Source organism: Schistocerca gregaria, chromosome 1, assembly GCF_023897955.1.
Source record: "Schistocerca gregaria isolate iqSchGreg1 chromosome 1, iqSchGreg1.2, whole genome shotgun sequence".
Taxonomy (NCBI): Eukaryota; Metazoa; Arthropoda; class Insecta; order Orthoptera; family Acrididae; genus Schistocerca; species Schistocerca gregaria.
Genome location: NC_064920.1, coordinates 160,657,762 through 160,678,315, shown reverse-complemented (window position 1 = coordinate 160,678,315; position 20,554 = coordinate 160,657,762). Strand labels below are relative to the sequence as shown.

Genomic DNA, 20,554 nt, shown 5'->3' with positions numbered 1-20,554 from the left:
AATTTGCCTCTGCACGTGATACGATACAATAATGTTGTCTGAAATGTTGCCAAAAATAATTCTGTAGTTTTCTTAACAACTTTCTCGCGGGAAGTTTCTTCGCAGTGCTAGAGAACGAAAATTCGTCAGCCACTACGTGTTTCACTAAGCAGTCGGCACAGTTTCACACCTCTTATATTATTTTATTTTTTATCTCAGAATACTTTTATGTTTCCGAAATAAAAGTCGCAGAATATGCATCTGTGAGGATGTTCATTTTTTTCAGTCCAATTACATTGGCTATTTTGTTACTACCACAGGTTGAAGTAAAAAATTATTTTCCTCCAAAACTTCTTGAAACGTTAGTGTTCATTTCTTTCCTAGCACCTAGTAAGAATTTTCTTTTCGGAAGTATTCCCTCATATTCTAGACTAAAAACAGAGTTGCCCAATTTTTCTTAATTTTTACGAACATTTGAAATTATCACTATAAAGAAAACTGGCCATCTGTAAGACGGCGAGATGACCTTGAAGCCCTATTTTTGTGCCGGCCACTATAGTAGAATAACAATAGCCGGATCAACTAAGTGAACGTAAACCAGCCTTCTCATCCGGTGTGATATTCCTTTGGGTGTACGGGCCACAGGCAACACACGACATGGCTCGCTCCTAGCCGCCTCGGCAGCATTGAGAGGTAGTTTATAAACAAATTGTTCGATAGAACTAATAAAATCAACCACTGGCGAAGACTTGAGAAATGATTAAAAATTTAAACCTTTCCCTAACACGAATAAAACTTTGTCTATGAGATTTATCACAGCACGTCGATGTATAGACTCCGAGCCACGGAAATGTTCAAACTTCGCCAAATGCTGGCAGTTACGGAATTCCCAGTCAGACTGCGACCATGAAACACCGTCCACCCAGTCCCAAGAGCAAGACGAAATTTTTGAAGTAATCATTAAACGAAGCCGAAACAGTTCCTTGGAAACAAAACACAGCTGTCGACGAGTGTAATGGATCCTTTCACGAACAAGAGCCAGGCCAGCGGATTGTTTGATGCATTGGCGGCAGGAGAATTAATATGATGCTCATCTTTGGCGAACGACGGAACAATATTTTGATCACGACACCGCAGCAAAAACGACAACGCACGTTGCAATTTTATTCTACTGCTGCGAAGTTTACCCAACCCCCGCAACCAACGATACATTTCCTCCTGTACAGGTAAACAATGTGTGAGTTTAGTTTTTCCCAGAGTATACAGTGTTTAAATAGCTTACTCTAATGCAGCCGGTTGACGTCATCAAAAACCGCCGATATTTCGACAGTGACATACCCATCCATTTTCAAGGCCAAACTGCCGCAGTTTATGCTACCTCACTCTTCGATTATTAATTTCACTGTCGATTACTTTTGATATCAGTCTTCTTTGGGTTGTGATGGCGCTAGTGTTTACAGTGTGTGTGTGTGTGTGTGTGTGTGTGTGTGTGTTATCTTTACAGAGTTTCTCTGAAAACCGACGTTTTAAATTCGCTTGCACAGCGCTTAGTTGCTGCAGTTTCGTCTTGAAAAGAGCAGGGCGTACTCCTGGAAAAATATCGGTAGTTGTCACCGACTGCATTCGACTAAGTCTTTTGAACACTGTATACTCCCTGAGAAATGAAGGTCTCACACAGTCCGTCTCCTCTCTCGTTCCTTTAACCAAGACCATTTTGTCCCCTAGCCCTTTATTCCTTCCCCTACAACCGAATTCCAATCCCCGTTAACTGTTAGCTTTTCATCTCCCTTTACTTACTGAATTACCCCTTCAATATCCTCATATACTTTCTCTCACACTTCATCTTCCGTTTGCGACGCCGGCATGTATACCTGATCTATTGTGGTCGGTGTAGGTTTGCTGTCGATTCCGGTGAGAACAATCCTATCACTGAACTGTTCACAGTAACTCACTCTCTGCCCTACGTTCCTATGCATAACGAATCCTACTCCCGTTATATCATTTTTTGCTGCTGCTGACCAGAAATCCTTGTCTTCTTTCCATTTCACTATATCTAGGTTGAGCCTGTGCATTTTCCTTTTCAGATTTTCTAGCTTCCCTGTCACGTTCAAACTTATCTTTACAGGCTCCAGGTAGTAGAACGTTACCCTTTTATTGGTTATTCAATCTTTTTCTCATGGTCTCCTCCCCATTGGCAGTCACCTACTGGGAATGATCAAGCGTAAACATGTTCTGCAGTTGATTCGTTAACAGCCAGAGATCTTTGTGAACGGTAGACTATGTTTACTCCTTGAAGTACATATATTATCTATTTTTATTTTTTCTATTTATAAACATTGTATACTTCTATGAAACAATATTTGTTTTATAACAATGAAATACCAAGGATAAGATTTTTACTATTATGGATAATTTTCCTCAAAATAAAGGTTTGCGAAACCATTCACTGTGTGCTTACTGAGCTGAGTACAAGTGACCTATGTCGCTGATTATTGCTTTCGATTACCACGGCTTTCAGAGTTACATTAAGATCATTACGACAGAGTAATGAAGTGAGCCTATCGTATTATTGACTACTCCTGTGTTTGTTTGGCCATCTGCTGTTAAATCTCTCTTTTTGACACCGCTTCGGCGACTTGACAGTGGCAATGAACATTTAATGCCTCACTTTCACTTTGCTGCAGAACAAAGAAGTCCGATGTATACTCTTATACTACTCATAGTAGTGGATTTAGTGGATTAATAGATTTATTGCGAAGGAAAGAGACCTTCAGAAAATGTTGGCCGAAAGAAAATATTCTGTTTCATCTGTGGTACAGCGTGAGAGCGTGCTGTATGAGGCGTGGGCATGTGTGTAGCTTCGGGCGCTACGAATCGCCATTCAGCCAGCGGCAATGGCATGCTGAATCGTCGTAGGTGAACCGTGCTTCCAGGCTGTCGAGATGGTTCCGAGGCCAGCTTTACCGTCCTGTGACCCGTATCACCGAGCGATACAAGCTCACTCGATTGTGCTGGAAAATTTACTTACAGGTCATCAAAATGTTTACAGCGCTATCGATAGGAGGTTTGTCATCAATATTGTTCTATCGCTGTAAGAAAAAACGAAGGGATGCCTGGTTTTAATATACTATGCACAATGAGATCTTCCGAAACGGGACACAAGTTCCGATCCGAGAGGGATGAGAAACAGAATCGGCCGTGTCCTTTAGAAAGGAATCATACCGGAATTCGCCTTGTGGCGTTAGCTATGCATAAAGTCGACAAAAATAGTTCCAGCTCCAATTCAATACAGCGTGCCATATCTCAGGCTAGTGTATTCAATCGATGTAACGCTATGAATTTGATGGCAGCAGTCGATTCCAGGTCTCTGACGCCCAAGTTCACTTATGCTGTCAGATTTTGCACTTATGTGAAACGTAAATATCGAGAAGTCAAAACGTGTCTTCATAGCTGTTTATTTTGCAAACAGCTCACAAGACACTGATGGCTGGCGTCAAACATATTTATGCACTGTTGTCAGTCTAGATTCGGTTAGAATTAACAATAATTAAAAGTACTGAAGGACTATGTAACGTACCACATCATTCGCCCTCAAGAGACGCTTTGCGTCTATCCAAAATGTATGCAAACACATCCCTAATTGATCAATGTTATAAAACTGAACTGACTAGCCTAATAACTGTAGAAGAAACGTGTTAGCTAAAATACAACGCTAAGCAGACAAGTACACAAACAAATAGGCAATGAAGCAATTAATGCAAGTCACGATACACTCTCAAATAAAATATTTCCACATCCAAATATTTGTCAAGCACCATTCAAGGATGAACAAAGATACTTCATCGTGTTATACAGTAGGAAAATATAAACGATAATATTGACTGTCAGTTATTGCTTTCATTAGAAATAACTCAGGATTCCTAGAGGTAGTGAACAACAACCTGTAACATTCCTGTATAAATAAATAATATATAATATAATGATGTGTTACATTCCCGAACAGAAAATAAAAATATGAAAATAATTAAATTTGAATACTTAAATTCTGTCGTATGAACTGATAAATCTTAACTCATGAAAAACTGATAAATTTTGACGTAAGCAGCGCTACGCCATGGCCCTGTGAAATCAATCTGAATATGTCCGTGAGAAATAACCTGAAAAATTCTTACCCATGGTGGTGTCGCCGGATAACGCTGTCTATACATCTCTTCGTAAATGGCACAGCTTAGTGCAGTGCTGGCCTAACTACTAATACTGGACAACATTTGTCTGAGGACTGAATTACGAGAAAAACTGACTTTACTTAGTGACACAGCTGCACAGCTGGTCGTCTCATTACTAAAGAACACATGACTATGATCTGACAAAAATTCTGGAGCATTTTAATTTAGATAAATGACTGGATCGAGCCTGGAAATGACTTAAGGAGAAATTATTCTTTCATAGTTCACAGGTAAAAATAATTGTATTCTGAAATTTTTTTACGTTATTGATAAAGATCTACAATCCATTACACGGGAAAATTGAATATATTACAAATCTGGGTCAGCTGGTGCTGACGAATCAAAAAAGAAAAGGTTGAAACATGTTCATATTAACATCTCAGACAAGTGATTTAACAAAGCGCATGCCAATAAAAATAATAATATTTACTTTACAATAGAAGGTTGACTTATTTGAAATGTGGATTTTTCATTATATTAACAATTATTCATTTGTACATCATCATCTCATTCCAAGGTATCATTTAGCTCTGTGGCTGGTCACAATTATTATTTAGTTACATATAATAAAATTTTACAATTTGTTCTGCACTGTGACTTCAACAATTACTATCTATAAATTGCGATGTACCTGCGACACACTACAACTACACTGTAGCAGCGAGCGGCTGCAACTGTGGCAGACGCTGCTCTGCCCGGCGCCTCTGTTGCAGCTCTCTTTTAATAGTGGCAAAGATATTTTATGTCTCAGGAAGCGCCTGTGAATTGTCGTTCTAGCAAGTGAGCAATACATCGAGATGACAATTGCTCCAGCAAGGTGGTGAACCCCTTACAAACATTCGAAAAAGGTTGCAATACTAACCAATCCAAACTATGGTACTAAAGCTCTATATACGTTTATTGACAGAATTTCCTATTATCAACTGTTAAATAACACCATCATCTAATAAAAATACGCAATATAAAAACACAAACAACATAGCCAAAAGACAAGCTGAGCAAACACCATATTAGGAAGGAAGAAAAAAGGTGCTCTGACGATTTTATTGTGATGTAGCACTTAAACTGCATATTTATTGACATGTCATTCTGAACAGGAAGAAGACTTTATATGTAAAAGCAACTTCGGGTTTATCCCAAAGGACTGTTATAGCACCATCACTTTTCACAAAATACACTATTGCCCACTAAGACTGCTACACCAACAAGAAATGCAGATGATAAACGGGTATTCATTGGAAAAATATATTATACTAGAACTGACATGTGGCTACATTTTCACGCAATTTGGGTGCATAGATCTTGAGAAATCAGTACCCAGAACAACCACCTCTGGCCACAATAACGACCTTGATAAGCCTGGGCATTGAGTCAAACAGAGCTTTGGACGGCGTGTACAGGTACAGCTGCCCATGCAGCTTCAACACGATACCACAGCTCATCAAGATTAGTGACTGGCGTATTGTGACGAGCCAGTTGCTCGGCCACAACTGGCCGGACGTTTTCAATTGGTGAGAGATCTGGAGAATGTGCTGGCCAGGGCAGCAGTCGAATATTTTCTGTACCCAGAAAGGCCCGTACAGGACCTGCAACATGTGGTCCTGCATTATCCTGCTGAAATGTAGGGTTTCGCAGGGATAGAATGAAGGGCAGAGCCGCGGGTCGTAACATATCTGAAATGTAACGTCCACTGTTCAAAGTGCCGTCAATGCGAACAAGACGTAACCGAGACGTGTAACCAATGGCACTCCATACCATCACGACGGGTGATACGCCAGTATGGCGATGACCAATACACGCTTCCAATGTGCGTTCATCGCGATATCGCCAAACACGGATGCGACCATCATGATGCTGTAAATAGAACCTGGATTCATCCGAAAAAATGACGTTTTGCCATTCGTGCACCCAGGTTCGTCGTGTTCGTGATGCAGCGTCAAGGGTAACCGCAGCCACGGTCTACGAGCTGATAGTCCACGCTGCTGCAAACGTCGTCGAACTGTTCGTGCAGATGGTTGTTGTCTTGCAAACGTCCCCATCTGTTGACTCAAGGATCGAGACGTGCCTGCACGATCCGTTACAGCCATGCGGATAAGATGCGTGTCATCTCGACTGCTAGTGATACGAGGCCGTTGGGATCCAGCACGGCGCTCCGTATTGCCCTCCTGAACCCACCTATTCCATATTCTGCTAACAGTCATTGGATCTCGACCAACGCGAGCAGCAGTGTTGCGATACGATAAACCGCAATCGCGATAGGCTACAATCCGACCTTTATCAAAGTCGGAAACGTGATGGTACGCATTTCTCCTCCTTACACGAGACATCACAACAACGTTTCACCAGGCAACGCAGGTCAACTGCTTTTTGTGTATGAGAAATCGGTGGGAAACTTTTCTCATGTCAGCACGCTGTAGGTGTCGCCACCGGCGCCAACCTTGTGTGATTGCTCTGAAAAGCTAATCATTTACATATCACAGCATCTTCTTCCTGCCGGTAAAATTTCGCGTCTGTAGCACATAATCTTCGTGGTGTAGCAATTTTAATGACCAATAGTATAGTTTATTTTATATGGGTTTTGTACGATGTGAAATATTATCCAAAAGCTTTCCTCTATCCATCTAACGCTCGACCGCACACCGCTAAAGCCACCAGCGAGCTCATCGCATAATTTTGATGGCGTATTGTCAAACCCCCAGCCCAAACTTATCCCCAAGTGTGTACCATCTCTTCCCTCACATGGAGGAACAACTGGGTGGAATTTTAATGACCAATAGTATAGTTTATTTTATATGGGTTTTGTACGATGTGAAATATTATCCAAAAGCTTTCCTCTATCCATCTAACGCTCGACCGCACACCGCTAAAGCCACCAGCGAGCTCATCGCATAATTTTGATGGCGTATTGTCAAACCCCCAGCCCAAACTTATCCCCAAGTGAGTACCATCTCTTCCCTCACATGGAGGAACAACTGGGTGGAACGCATTTCGGCGACAGAGAAAAGCTGGAAGAAGCGGTTCTCAGGTATCTGTGCGGCTTGGTGGTAGATTTTTTTTAACTCAGGCATTCAAAAGTCGTATTCCGCATGCAAAAATCTATCGAACTTAACTTTTGCAGCGCCGGCCGACACTACCTAGACGCAGGTCAAGTTACTTGCACCACAGCACAGAATAATAACCTCCCACCTGTTCGAAACTGTACCTGTCACGTGTGGCTTGACAACGCCCAGCCAGGATATTTTAGGAAATTCTGGCACTTTCTCAAAGAACAGGTAATACCTGAAATCTCGTCCAGTCGCCAACGAATGGTCATCAGGACGATTAATTCATAACCCTGAGGCAGTAAACTTCAGACCAGTAAAGACAAACAACTTACCTACATGCAGTGTGGTAATGGCGACAGGACTGGATAAGCTGTACCTATTTCTGACATCGTTTAATTCTGAGAGTTTGTCACCAATCAAAAATACTTATTATCACCAAACAAAGCCACTTCCTACGCGACTTGACTTGTAGATATACACACCTGGAAATTGAAATAAGAACACCGTGAATTCATTGTCCCAGGAAGGGGGTGTTGGCCCTGTGTGCCTCGGTCGTATGCAGTCCTGATTGTGGCGCTCACCTGCACGGCGCCAAACACGCATACGACCATCATTGGCACCAAGGCAGAAGCGATTCTCATCGCTGAAGACGACACGTCTCCATTCGTCCTTCCATTCACGCCTGTCGCGACACCACTGGAGGCGGGCTGCACAATGTTGGGGCGTGAGCGGAAGACGGCCTAACGGTGTGTGGGACCGTAGCCCAGCTTCATGGAGACGGTTGCGAATGGGCCTCGCCGATACCCCAGGAGCAACAGTGTCCCTAATTTGCTGGGAAGTGGCGATGCGATCCCCTACGGCACTGCGTAGGATCCTACGGTCTTGGCGTGCATCCGTGCGTCGCTGCGGTCCGGTCCCAGGTCGACGGGCACGTGCACCTTCCGCCGACCACTGGCGACAACATCGATGTACTGTGGAGACCTCACGCCCCACGTGTTGAGCAATTCGGCGGTACGTCCACCCGGCCTCCCGCATGCCCACTATACGCCCTCGCTCAAAGTCCGTCAACTGCACATACGGTTCACGTCCACACTGTCGCGGCATGCTACCAGTGTTAAAGACTGCGATGGAGCTCCGTATGCTACGGCAAACTGGCTGACACTGACGGCGGCGGTGCACAAATGCTGCGCAGCTAGCGCCATTCGACGGCCAACACCGCGGTTCCTGGTGTGTCCGCTGTGCCGTGCGTGTGATCATTGCTTGTACAGCCCTCTCGCAGTGTCCGGAGCAAGTATGGTGGGTCTGACACACCGGTGTCAATGTGTTCTTTTTTCCATTTCCAGGAGTGTATTATTTATGTAATAAGTGCAAAGACAAATCGTATTTATCCGTAACTGCGGAGCCGTATCTGGATAAATCTGTTCGCTTCAGGCTCGAGGAACAGTCTCCCCAACAGTGTTGTGTCCTCTCCACAGCTACCCCACCAAGGGCACAATGCCGTCACACCACCACCTTTAACAATTGTTGATGTTTTGATATTATAGCACCTTCTGTCGATAGCACCAAGTGAGACTCTCGTACAATGACAGCTTCCAGGATTTTACCTCTCTACTAAGTGTTACAATCCATAACCTTATGAGACCCTTCCTCAACTGTGAATTTTTATGTCAATCTGGACTCGTCCCTCCATTACGAAAGACGAGATGCGTGCAGCTGCAAACTACATAGTATTTCTGTTTAGGTCATAGCCGGTGTCCATCTGCCAGCCATCGAACCTTCCAGAGGTCGTGGCTTCGCCCGCGCCCAAATGAGTGCTTCTCAGCCAACATCGCCCCAGTCTGCGATAACGGCGGAGCCCACTCGCTTCTATCTCTCATGAATTTCGATCGACCAGCTGAATTAAAACTTGTATATCTCGTGATCTGCTACTCGGATCCACCATTATTCTGGTAAAATTCTCTATACAGCTTCTTGCTCAGTTCTTTCTTTCTTTAATTTAACTAACCGTTGGTGCGGAGTATTGTGAACATGAACAATGGACAGCCATACCCCTGCCACGTCTCAAGACTGACACAGGAGAGGAATTAATGGTGAGTCACATCAAACCAGCCAGTAGACCAATGTCTCTGAGAAAAAGAGAGAGAGATAGACGCAACATCCTCGCTTCATACAGTTGAAAGTGTCAAGTTGGCGTGAATAAACTAAATCTTTCTAATTAGGAACCTAAGATGGAATCTGCACGAAACGTACAGATGTAAGGGCTTGGGGTTAGTCGCTTGCTGCTGTAGTCGATTGGTATGGAGTTTAGCATTCATAGTAAAGTTAATGTATACTATATCGAACACGTGTCTTCAGATACAAAGGATTTGGATATAACTTCGTGAGCTCTTAAGTTGGTTGCATGCATACGACATTATTTTACTTTCAGTAAACAGAAATATATTTCCCTAAACTTTTTTTTTAATTTTTAAAGCAGTGTATTCGACAGTCCTACAGCTCTAACAGCTTTTTATTACTAACAAAATTTTATTATATATATATTTATGATCATGAAGAAAATAAAGGAAAATACGATTACCGAGAAACAAGAAGTTCTGAACTCCAGTATGTTGTCCATGCCCTCAAGACGCAATGTTATGAGTTCGGAAACAAACTGCAAGGACAAGACCTACCATTCCAGGTTCGGGTCAGGTAGTGTAGTCCGTCCTTGCCACTGTAATATGAATAGTATTCGCTGAATTCGTAATAGCTCACGGATCTCGGATTTGTAGTTTACTTTTGCCTGATACTACAGGAAACCAAATAATGGGTTCCTCACAATAGAATTTAGCACATTATTAGCCATGTATTTTGAAAAAATTGTTACCAAAATCGAGAGGATAAAATATTTTGAAAACAGGTTTAAACGAAGATATTGCTGTTTAATATCCAATGTAATTCTAGAGTTCTGAAAAATTTTGTAGCGTGTATTGCGACATATAAAATTATACAGTTATTCACACATGAAAGTGAATAAATCTAAAAATTCGAAATTAACGCTAAGTGTTTTGGAGCCTTATGGTATTGCTACTAAAGACTATTTTCCGACAAAAGTGAATCTCTTGTGGAAAGCTATTGTGGTTTTGTTAGCTGTTCCTGACAAAAAAAAACTATTGTTGAAGAAAACTTTCGAAGACATGAAAATGATGACGCATGGTAACGGCTTCGTCTTACCTTCTAGCACCACAATGGCTGCTCAGAAGTCTGAGAGTGACAGTTCATTGTGGACAACACAGGTGGAACACCGAGTGCGGTACCTCCCCTTGTCCGCCGGGATCATCATGGAAACTTCCTACATCAGTCGACCGAGCAGCAGACAGAGCTATAAAGAGGCGCAGCTAATTGTACGTCAGGAGCAGGGAACGCCTCGGGACAGAGCAGACTGTGGTCGTAAAGGCTCTCGGAAGTACTTTCCATTCCTTTCGTTTCTTGAGGAATGAGCTCTGGAGTCTGGCCTCACCGCATTAGGGTACTGACCTTGGTATCCAATTTGTTTTTTAAAGTTTTTGTTTCACTGGCGGTGATTCATTCCATGGAGGTAGGTTCTGTTAAATTCGTAAGTTAAAATGTAGACCTAACCACTCACAATGCAAACACATTCATATTTGCCGATTTATATGTACGGTCAGTTCCACAAGAAAGTGTACGCCATAATTTTAAATGTAACGCCCCTAGCGACATCTCTGGCAGTGGTCTCGAATCTGTAATCAGTCCGCTTTTGCACAGTGATAGCTGAATGTTTGTTTTGTCTGTTACAGTTTAAAATGAGTGCAAAATACCTGAAGCGTCACGAGGCAGTGTTCCTTGTAAATCATCCAAACAGACCAAAGCTTTCATATGGAGCTGCTGCTAAAATTCTTACAAAGTCAAAGACATTCCTTGCAAAGTGGGTCAAACGATATTAAGAGGCTAGAAACATGGATTATTTACTGGAGAGAAGGCTGAGATATCAAGCTATAATCGATACTGGCGGCGATTGGATTAACTATTAGGTAATTGTGCAATTAGTAATAGTATGTATTTTCATGTAAAGACATAGTTACACTCCTGGAAATGGAAAAAAGAACACATTGACACCGGTGTGTCAGACCCACCATACTTGCTCCGGACACTGCGAGAGGGCTGTACAAGCAATGATCACACGCACGGCACAGCGGACACACCAGGAACCGCGGTGTTGGCCGTCGAATGGCGCTAGCTGCGCAGCATTTGTGCACCGCCGCCGTCAGTGTCAGCCAGTTTGCCGTAGCATACGGAGCTCCATCGCAGTCTTTAACACTGGTAGCATGCCGCGACAGTGTGGACGTGAACCGTATGTGCAGTTGACGGACTTTGAGCGAGGGCGTATAATGGGCATGCGGGAGGCCGGGTGGACGTACCGCCGAATTGCTCAACACGTGGGGCGTGAGGTCTCCACAGTACATCGATGATGTCGCCAGTGGTCGGCGGAAGGTGCACGTGCCCGTCGACCTGGGACCGGACCGCAGCGACGCACGGATGCACGCCAAGACCGTAGGATCCTACGCAGTGCCGTAGGGGACCGCACCGCCACTTCGCAGCAAATTAGGGACACTGTTGCTCTTGGGGTATCGGCGAGGACCATTCGCAACCGTCTCCATGAAGCTGGGCTACGGTCCCACACACCGTTAGGCCGTCTTCCGATCACGCCCCAACATCGTGCAGCCCGCCTCCAGTGGTGTCGCGACAGGCGTGAATGGAGGGACGAATGGAGACGTGTCGTCTTCAGCGATGAGAGTCGCTTCTGCCTTGGTGCTAATGATGGTCGTATGCGTGTTTGGCGCCGTGCAGGTGAGCGCCACAATCAGGACTGCATACGACCGAGGCACACAGGGCCAACACCCGGCATCATGGTGATCGTCGAGGAAACACTGAATAGTGCGCGGTACATCCAAACCGTCATCGAACCCATCGTTGTACCATTCCTAGACCGGCAAGGGAACTTGCTGTTCCAACAGGACAATGCACGTCCGCATGTATCCCGTGCCACCCAACGTGCTCTAGAAAGTGTAAGTCAACTACCTTGGCCAGCAAGATCTCCGGATCTGTCCCCCATTGAGCATGTTTGGGACTGGATGAAGCGTCGTCTCACGCGGTCTGCACGTCCAGCACGAACGCTGGTCCAACTGAGGCGCCAGGTGGAAATGGCATGGCAAGCCGTTCCATAGGACTACATCCAGCATCTCTACGATCGTCTCCATGGGAGAATAGCAGCCTGCATTGCTGCGAAAGGTGGATATACACTGTACTAGTGCCGACATTGTGCATGCTCTGTTGCCTGTGTCTATGTGCCTGTGGTTTTGTCAGTGTGATCATGTGATGTATCTGACCCCAGGAATGTGTCAATAAAGTTTCCCCTTCCTGGGACAATGAATTCACGGTGTTCTTATTTCAATTTCCAGGAGTGTATAATAGTGTCTTTTATCTCATACAGATAATAGTGTACTCTTTCTTCTGGAACTGACAGTACATACTTTCATCACCAGAAACATGTTCTATCAATAATCTACGTAGGACTTTGCTAAAAAAATTTCAGCGAAGTTCACCCACGCAAATAAAACCCTGAACAGTGTCACCACTCAGCGAAGGTAAAATACATTCTAATAAAAATCAATAAAATTATGGTCGTCTTGATTTTTCTATAAATGTGTTTTACATTTATGTTATGAACACATTGCATTGTCTTTCAGGATGACCTTTTGTTAACGCTCTCGATGCGGAGGAGATTCTTGTGTGAAGATAACTTTGACGATGAAAGTACGCACCTCCTGCCATAGTTGGCTGACGTCACAACTGAATCAGTTTTTATGAAAAGGTCATAAGTCCATAAAACATCATTTTGAGATATTCAAAGGAAACTATTTTATGCTTCAATGGTAGAAGATAAGAAGTACTTGGATTTTTATACTCTGGTGTACCTGGAAACATATACTTCTTCAAATCATCAATGTTATATTTTAATACTCTTCAAATGATATTTTTTATCTTAGAGTCATGACCTTTTCAAACCAAATTAAAATCAGTAATGGTACAACTGTAGAATTTTGAGAAAATTTATTAATAAATACAAATTGCGAACAGTATTTTAACATAACCATCATTACAGATAAGCATTGTTCCAACATTTTCTGTAGGTTTCATACTTTTTCATCTTCTTGAGCAGTTGTAGGTCAAGTGAGTAAATCAATATAAAAGTTTTTGTGCTCCTCTGGGATATACTGTTTCAGGTTGTTGGGAGTCTGATATTTGCTAGGGGTTTAAAAGTCTGAAAGAGTTTTGAGTCAGTCCATCAACGAATGTTCGGGTTATTAATACCCCTGGGCTGTGGCTGTCATACTGTACTGTACTGTGAAACGCTGAAGTTGACTTTCTTTGAACTGTCTTTTCCCATTGTTTCTAAACTCTGCGAATTACGCTTAAAAAGACCTGGCCACCAATCCTTATAGTTCTTAACAATGTTGCTATCCTCAAGGTAGCTGACAATGAATGAGTTCTTTTTATTGGCAGAATGAAAATAAGTTCAATATATTCTTTCATAGTGTAAACTCTATCAGCTTGTCTTAACTTTCTTCTTATACCCCCAAACACCCTATCACAAAGTAGGAAAGAGTGACCCCGGATAGTAAAAAATTGAAATTTTTTTTCAAACATACCAAGCCCTACTAATGCCATTAGGAATCGGACTACTGTATTGTTACGGTTTTGTTTTGGGCAACCATCATAGAAAATATACATCTCCTTAATATTTTTACCAAAGTAATGTTCTTCAAAGAAATCAATCAAGAAACGACAAATCTCATTAGCTCCCTTTTTGGCTATTCCTTCATGTAATACAAAGAAATGAGTCTTAAGGCCGTAAATGCAGAAAGTAAAGACCCATTGCTGAAGTAGGTAAAACACTTCCTGCACTGGAATGCAGGGAAGTGGCACGTTCTGCATAAAAACCATACATATGCCTTCGAGATCGTCGTTTTGATTGCACTTTTCCTGTACAGCTTTTATCTTTTTATTAACCTTTTTGATCCGTCGCACAGATGACAAAATGGTATCTATCGAAATAGATGACAGAGGGTTAGAAAAACAATTAAAATCGCTCAAAAGAGGAAAGGCCGCTGGACCTGATGGGATACCAGTTCGATTTTACACAGAGTACGCGAAGGAACTTGACCCCCTTCTTGCAGCGGTGTACCGTAGGTCTCTAGAAGAGCGTAGCGTTCCAAAAGATTGGAAAAGGGCACAGGTCATCCCCGTTTTCAAGAAGGGACGTCGAACAGATGTGCAGAACTATAGACTTATGTCTCTAACGTCGATCAGTTATAGAATTTTGGAACAAGTACTATGTTCCAGTATAATGACTTTTCTGGAGACTAGAAATCTACTCTGTAGGAATCAGCATGGGTTTCAAAAATACAGTCGTGTGAAACCCAGCTCGCGCTATTCGTCCACGAGACTCAGAGGTCCATAGACACGGGTTCCCAGGTGGATGCCGTGTTTCTTGACTTCCGCAAGGCGTTCGATGCAGTTCCCCACAGTCGTTTAATTAACCAAGTAAGAGCGTATGGACTATCAGTCCAATTGTGAGATTGGATTGAAGAGTTCCTAGATAACAGAACACAGCACGTCATTCTCAATGGAGAGAAGTCTTCCGAAGTAAGAGTGATTTCAGGTGTGCCGCAGGGGAGTGTCGTAGGACCGTTTCTATTCACAATATATATAAATAACCTTGTGGATAACGTCGGAAATTCACTGAGGCTTTTTGCGGATGATTTTGTAGTATATCGAGAGGTTGTAATAATGGAAAATTGTACTGAAATGCAGGAGGATCTGCAACGAATTGACGCATGGTGCAGGGAATGGCAATTGAATCTCAATGTAGACAAGTGTAATGCGCTGCGAATACACGGAAAGAAAGATCTTTATCATTTATCTACAATATAGCAGGTCAGCAACTGGAAGCAGTTAATTCGATAAATTATCTGGGAGTAGGCATTAGGAGTGATTTAAAATTGAATGACCACATAAAATTAATTGTCGGTAAAGCAGATGGCACACTGAGATTCGTTGGAAGTATCCTAAGGAAATGCAGTCCGAAAACAAAGAAAGTAGGTTACAGTACACTTGTTCGCCCACTGCTTGAATACTGCTCACCAGTGTGGGATCCGTACCAGATAGGGTTGACAGAAGAGATAGAGAAGATCCAACGGAGTGCAGCACGCTTCGTTACAGGATCATTTAGTAATCGTGAAAGCGTTACGGAGATGATAGATAAACTCCAGTGGAAGACTCTGCAAGAGAGACGTTCAGTAAATAGGTACAGGCTTTTGTTGTAGTTTCGAGAACATACCTTCACCGAAAAGTCAAGTAGTATATTGCTCCCTCCTACGTATATCTCACGAAGAGACCATGAGGATAAAATCAGAGAAATTAGAGCCCACACAGAGGCATACCATAAATCTTTCTTTCCACGAACAATACTAGACTGTAATACCAGGGAGAACCGATAGAGGTACTCAAAGTACCCTCCACCACACTGTCAGGTTGCTTGTGGAGTATGGATGTAGATGTAGAATATGAACCATTTGCTCAGCAACAATCACTACTTTAGCTGAATCCCAAAGGTAAGTGATTTTTAGTTTAGTTTTAAGTTCCTCACAGTAACCACAAACATCTTTTTGACGTTTACCAAACATGTAATTATAATTTTTATGGAAAAACTTTAAATAAAATCCATATTTTACATCTAAATCAAGGAAAGTCTCTAGAAATAGCGCATGCATGATCTTTACATTCAAACCGGCCTTCAAACACTTAATATCTCTGTTTGCAAAGTGTAACTTTTACCTCAAACGATTCAAAGTGTTCCTTTATATTATTAATAACGTCACCTTTTATAGCTCTGACTCTGCGTCCCATGCTCTTACCACTATTATCTACAGGAGATTTTCCTAAAACGAGCAGGTCTCCTAATCTTCTAATCCTCCTTTCACTCTTCAGGCCATGAATAATAACAAATGCAGTTTTACACGCCAGTATTCTCCTTACCTGAACTTCAACATGATATTCGAAGTTCTTCTCCCTACTTTTTGGATTATCCTTCCTCGGGTGTCTGCGGGTACTTTCTGTAACTTCCGTAACACTTTGTAGATACCCATCTTGTGCATCCTTGCACCCGAATTCCTTGAACATTTCCGGGATCTAGGCTCTGTCGATCTCATCAATGGCATCAAAACAGCGAAGCTTACAACTGCAACAGAGGAAAGCAATGTTTAGAATAACAAGGGAAACATAGGCTTCATGTTTAACTATACATATACAAAACATGTATCGACATTGAGTTTTCAAATTCATACTTGCAATTTTTGCCCGTTGCAGTTGCGTGAATGTTTTGTCCTTTGTAATTAATGTACGCTCCTCCTCGTAATCTAGCCTTCTTTATTAGGATGTGTTTTATTTATAGTAATGCCGTATGCCTTTCCTCTTGTTATCGCTGTTACCTTCTTCATTTGAGTCCATATTCTCTTTTCTGATTAAACAATGCGGTTTATTTATTTATCGTGTCAAAGGTATAATGTGTGTGTGTGTGTGTGTGTGTGTGTGTGTGTGTGTGTGTGTGTGTGTGTGGTAGGTGATGAGGAACACTGAAGGAAATGGCGGTTAGTCTGCTCAACGCCACACTGGCAAAGAACTGAGTCCACAGAGAAACCCCAAGTCCTCAGATTGGTCTTGCATCTCGTTGTGTTTGATCGTAATCTATTGAGAGACCTCCATATTGACCACTTCTCCGAATGTCCGGGGGGAAGTACTTCGTCTGGAGCCATCCATTCTCCCAAATACCGACATTTCTCCTGTCATCGCGAGATCCTTGCCGCATGTGGATTCTCGATGAGAGCCAGAATAGTTGTCAAGAAGATCTTTCTTGATTTCAGCCTGGGATGTGCGGGCTGAACACCATATAGTGGATGGGCTTGCTTCGTTGTGGCCTTGCTTTTCTCATGTCTCGCAGCTATCTCACGTCTGATGTCAGGAGGAGCTATGCCAGCGAGGCAATGGAGTTCGTCCACAGGAGTAGGTCTTAAGCAACCCGTGATAATCCGGCAAGACTCATTTAGAGCCTCATCTACGTTCCTGGCATGACTGGACTTGTACCATACCGAACATGCATATTCAGCAGTGGAATAACATAGAGCAAGCGCGCTGGAGCGCACTGTGCATGGATTAGCACCACATGATGTACCTGTCAATTATCGCACTATGTTATTTCTGGCTGCCACTTTCGGTTTGGTGTTTAGGCAATGCCTTTTATATGTTAGCGCGCGATCCAGAGTTACTCCAAGATATTTGGGAGTATGATTATGTTCGAGTACGATGCCTCCCCAGGATATATTTAAGGATCTATTTCCCTGTTCGTTCAGGTGGAAAGCGCAGGTCTGTGTCTTGGCAGGATTAGGTTTCAAGTAATTCCTATGATAGTAAACAGTAAATTCTTCCAAAGGATAGCGTACCTTCTACAGTCTCAAAACAGCCTGAGTAGTGATAACGCAGTCATCAGCATAAGTAAAGCTTCGAGTTCCTTCAGGGATAAGTTGATCGTTGGTATAGATGTTGAATATTAGCGGCGCAAGCACGGTGCCTTGTGGTAGCCAATTTTTCTGAGTTCCTCATCTACTTTTCTTATCCTGAAACTCCACAAAAGAATCTGCGGTTCTGGAGAAGGTTTCTAATATTGCACTGAGTGTGAAGTCTTTAATTATATCATAACCTTTATTCAGAAAGAGCCGATGGTTGACTATCGTAAGCCACGGATAGATCAATAGAGACAGCACCTGTAATTTAAGTTACATTTCTTTTTTATTACTTTTGTTGCAACATCACTTCACAATATAAAACATACATGAACACATCTTCCTCACTCTTAAAATTCACATTTTATAAACTGACTTTAATTTGCGTCTCTCCAACATGACGACCAAGACTTGACTCTCTAATAAACATTTACCCAAAAATCAGAGTTACAAGTATGTCAAAGATCATAGTGACAAAAGAAAGAATACACATAAGAATAATATCATTGCAATATAAACATATCGATGTATCAAAGTATCTCCACATTAATGAAATCAAATCTGAATGTTGTCACAGAAATATGTTAACTATTTTTACAGAAACATAATAGAATATGGCTGGTATCGAGAGGTTGAGGTGAAGTGCCGTAATGGTTACGTAATTCAAATACCATTACAAGCTGAACACCAAAACGAAAAGCGAGTGCGGTAAGTAGTTCCAAGATTGAAAAAAAGTGCTGTCACGAGTGTGTCATATCTGAGAGGGATTACTTTGAAGAAAACGTTGACCTGATAAATAATTAAAGATTCCTTAAGGGAAAAAAAAGTTACCGTTACTTTTTGATCACACCTCGTATGTATCTCCCCGCCTTTTACATTCACGTTAGTGACCGACGTGTTTCAAATGTCATCCATTACCTAGATTCGAACTGGCTGCCTCGGTAGCAAACGTAGCGGAACAGGTACATCTACATTTATACTCCGCAAGCCACCCAACGGTGTGGCGGAGGGCACTTTACGTGGCACCGTCATTACCTCCCTTTTCTATTCCAGTCGCGTATGGTTCGCGGGAAGAACGACTGTCTGAAAGCCTCCATGCGCGCTCGAATCTCTCTAATTTTAAATTCGTGATCTCCTCGGGAGCTATAAGTAGGGGGAAGCAATATATTCGATACCTCATCTAGAAACGCACGCTATCACGGTTACCAAATAACCCTGTGACGAAAGGCGCCGCTCTTCTTTGGATCTTCTCTATCTCTTCCGTCAACCCGGTCTGGTACGGATCCCACACTGATGAGTAATACTCAAGTATAGGTCGAACGAGTGCTTTGTAAGCCACCTCCTTTGTTGATTGACTACATTTTCTAAGGACTCTCCCAATGAATCTCAACATGGTACCCGCCTTACCAACAATTAATTTTATATGATCATTCCACTTCAAATCGTTCCGTACGCATACTCTCAGATATTTTACAGAAGTAACTGCTACCAGTGTTTGTTCCGGTATCATATAATCATACAATAAAGGATACGTCTTTCTATGTATTCGCAATACATTACATTTGTCTATGTTAAGGGTCAGTTGCCACTCCCTGCACCAAGTGCCTATCCGCTGCAGATCTTCCTGCATTTCGCTACAATTTTCGAATGCTGCAAATTCTCTGTATACTAAGGCATCATCCGCGAAAAGCCGCATGGAATTTCCGACACTATCTACTAGGTCATTTATATATAGTGTGAAAAGCAATGGTCCCATAACACTCCCCTGTGACACGCCAGAGGTTACTTTAACGTCTGTATACGTCTCTCCATTGATAACAACATGCTGTGTTCTGTATGCTAAAAACTCTTCAAACCAGCCACACAGCTGGTATGATATTCCGTAGGCTCTTACTTTGTTTATCAGGCCACAGTGCGGAACTGTATCGAACGCCTACCGGAAGTCAAGGAAAATAGTATCTACCTGGGTGCCTGTATCTAATATTTTCTGGGTCTCATGAACAAATAATGCGAGTTGGGTCTCACACGATCGCTGTTTCCGGAATCCATGTTATTCCTGCTGAGTAGATTCTGGGTTTCCAAAAATGACATGATAAGAGAGCAAAAAACATGTTCTAAAATTCTACAACAGATCGGGAGCACGTGCCAGTGTGGAATGTGATACGGTTGCAGCAGGTTGGCAACGTTATCAGTTGGTGCTGCAGCGTGTGGCGGTGGTCGGCGTGTGGACGCCTTAGCTGCAGCAGCTGTGTGCGCACAGCGGACGGCGGCTGCAGCGCCGGGTCGGCTGTCCTCTGGCTGCGCCGTATAAAAGCGGCGCCGGCGTGCCGGGCGGCTATTCCGCGATGGGCAGCCACCGCCGACACACACCGCTGCTGCTGGCGCTGCTTTTAGCCGGCGCCGCCTCCGCCGCCACGCTGCAGCCGCAGCCACAGGTCCCAGGTGAGTGCAGTGTCGCCGTCGTCGCACCGTGCTCCTTCTCCTGCGGCCAGGATACCAGTAGGACTATGTTAGTAAGCAACGCGTGGCTCATATCGAGGACGGGAACCAGGATACCAGCAGGCCTATGTTAGTAGACAATGCGTGGTTCGGGCCTCTTCATATCGAGGACGTCCCTTCAAACCCAACGAAACGCTGTTTTGGGAAGTACAGGACAGTTGTTGTCTTTTCGACACCATCACTTCTG

The 20,554-nt window shown here is 43.0% G+C and overlaps 1 protein-coding gene across 38 annotated transcripts in view; it reads left to right on the top strand.

Moving 5' to 3' along the window:
* Window positions 1-20,084: 20,084 nt before the first annotated feature.
* The window catches only part of LOC126335446 (fibrous sheath CABYR-binding protein-like), a 103,241-nt gene continuing 102,771 nt past the window's right edge, over window positions 20,085-20,554 (top strand). For 17 of the 38 annotated variants that reach the window (XM_049998994.1, XM_049999043.1, XM_049999034.1 and 14 more), the window contains exon 1: window positions 20,212-20,310. In XM_049998994.1, coding sequence (XP_049854951.1) covers window positions 20,214-20,310 — 97 coding nt within the window. In that variant the 5' untranslated portion in view covers window positions 20,212-20,213. Of the gene's footprint in view, window positions 20,311-20,554 lie in introns of all 38 variants that reach the window. The other 21 variants (XM_049998985.1, XM_049999009.1, XM_049998929.1 and 18 more) reach the window with 8 other exon arrangements.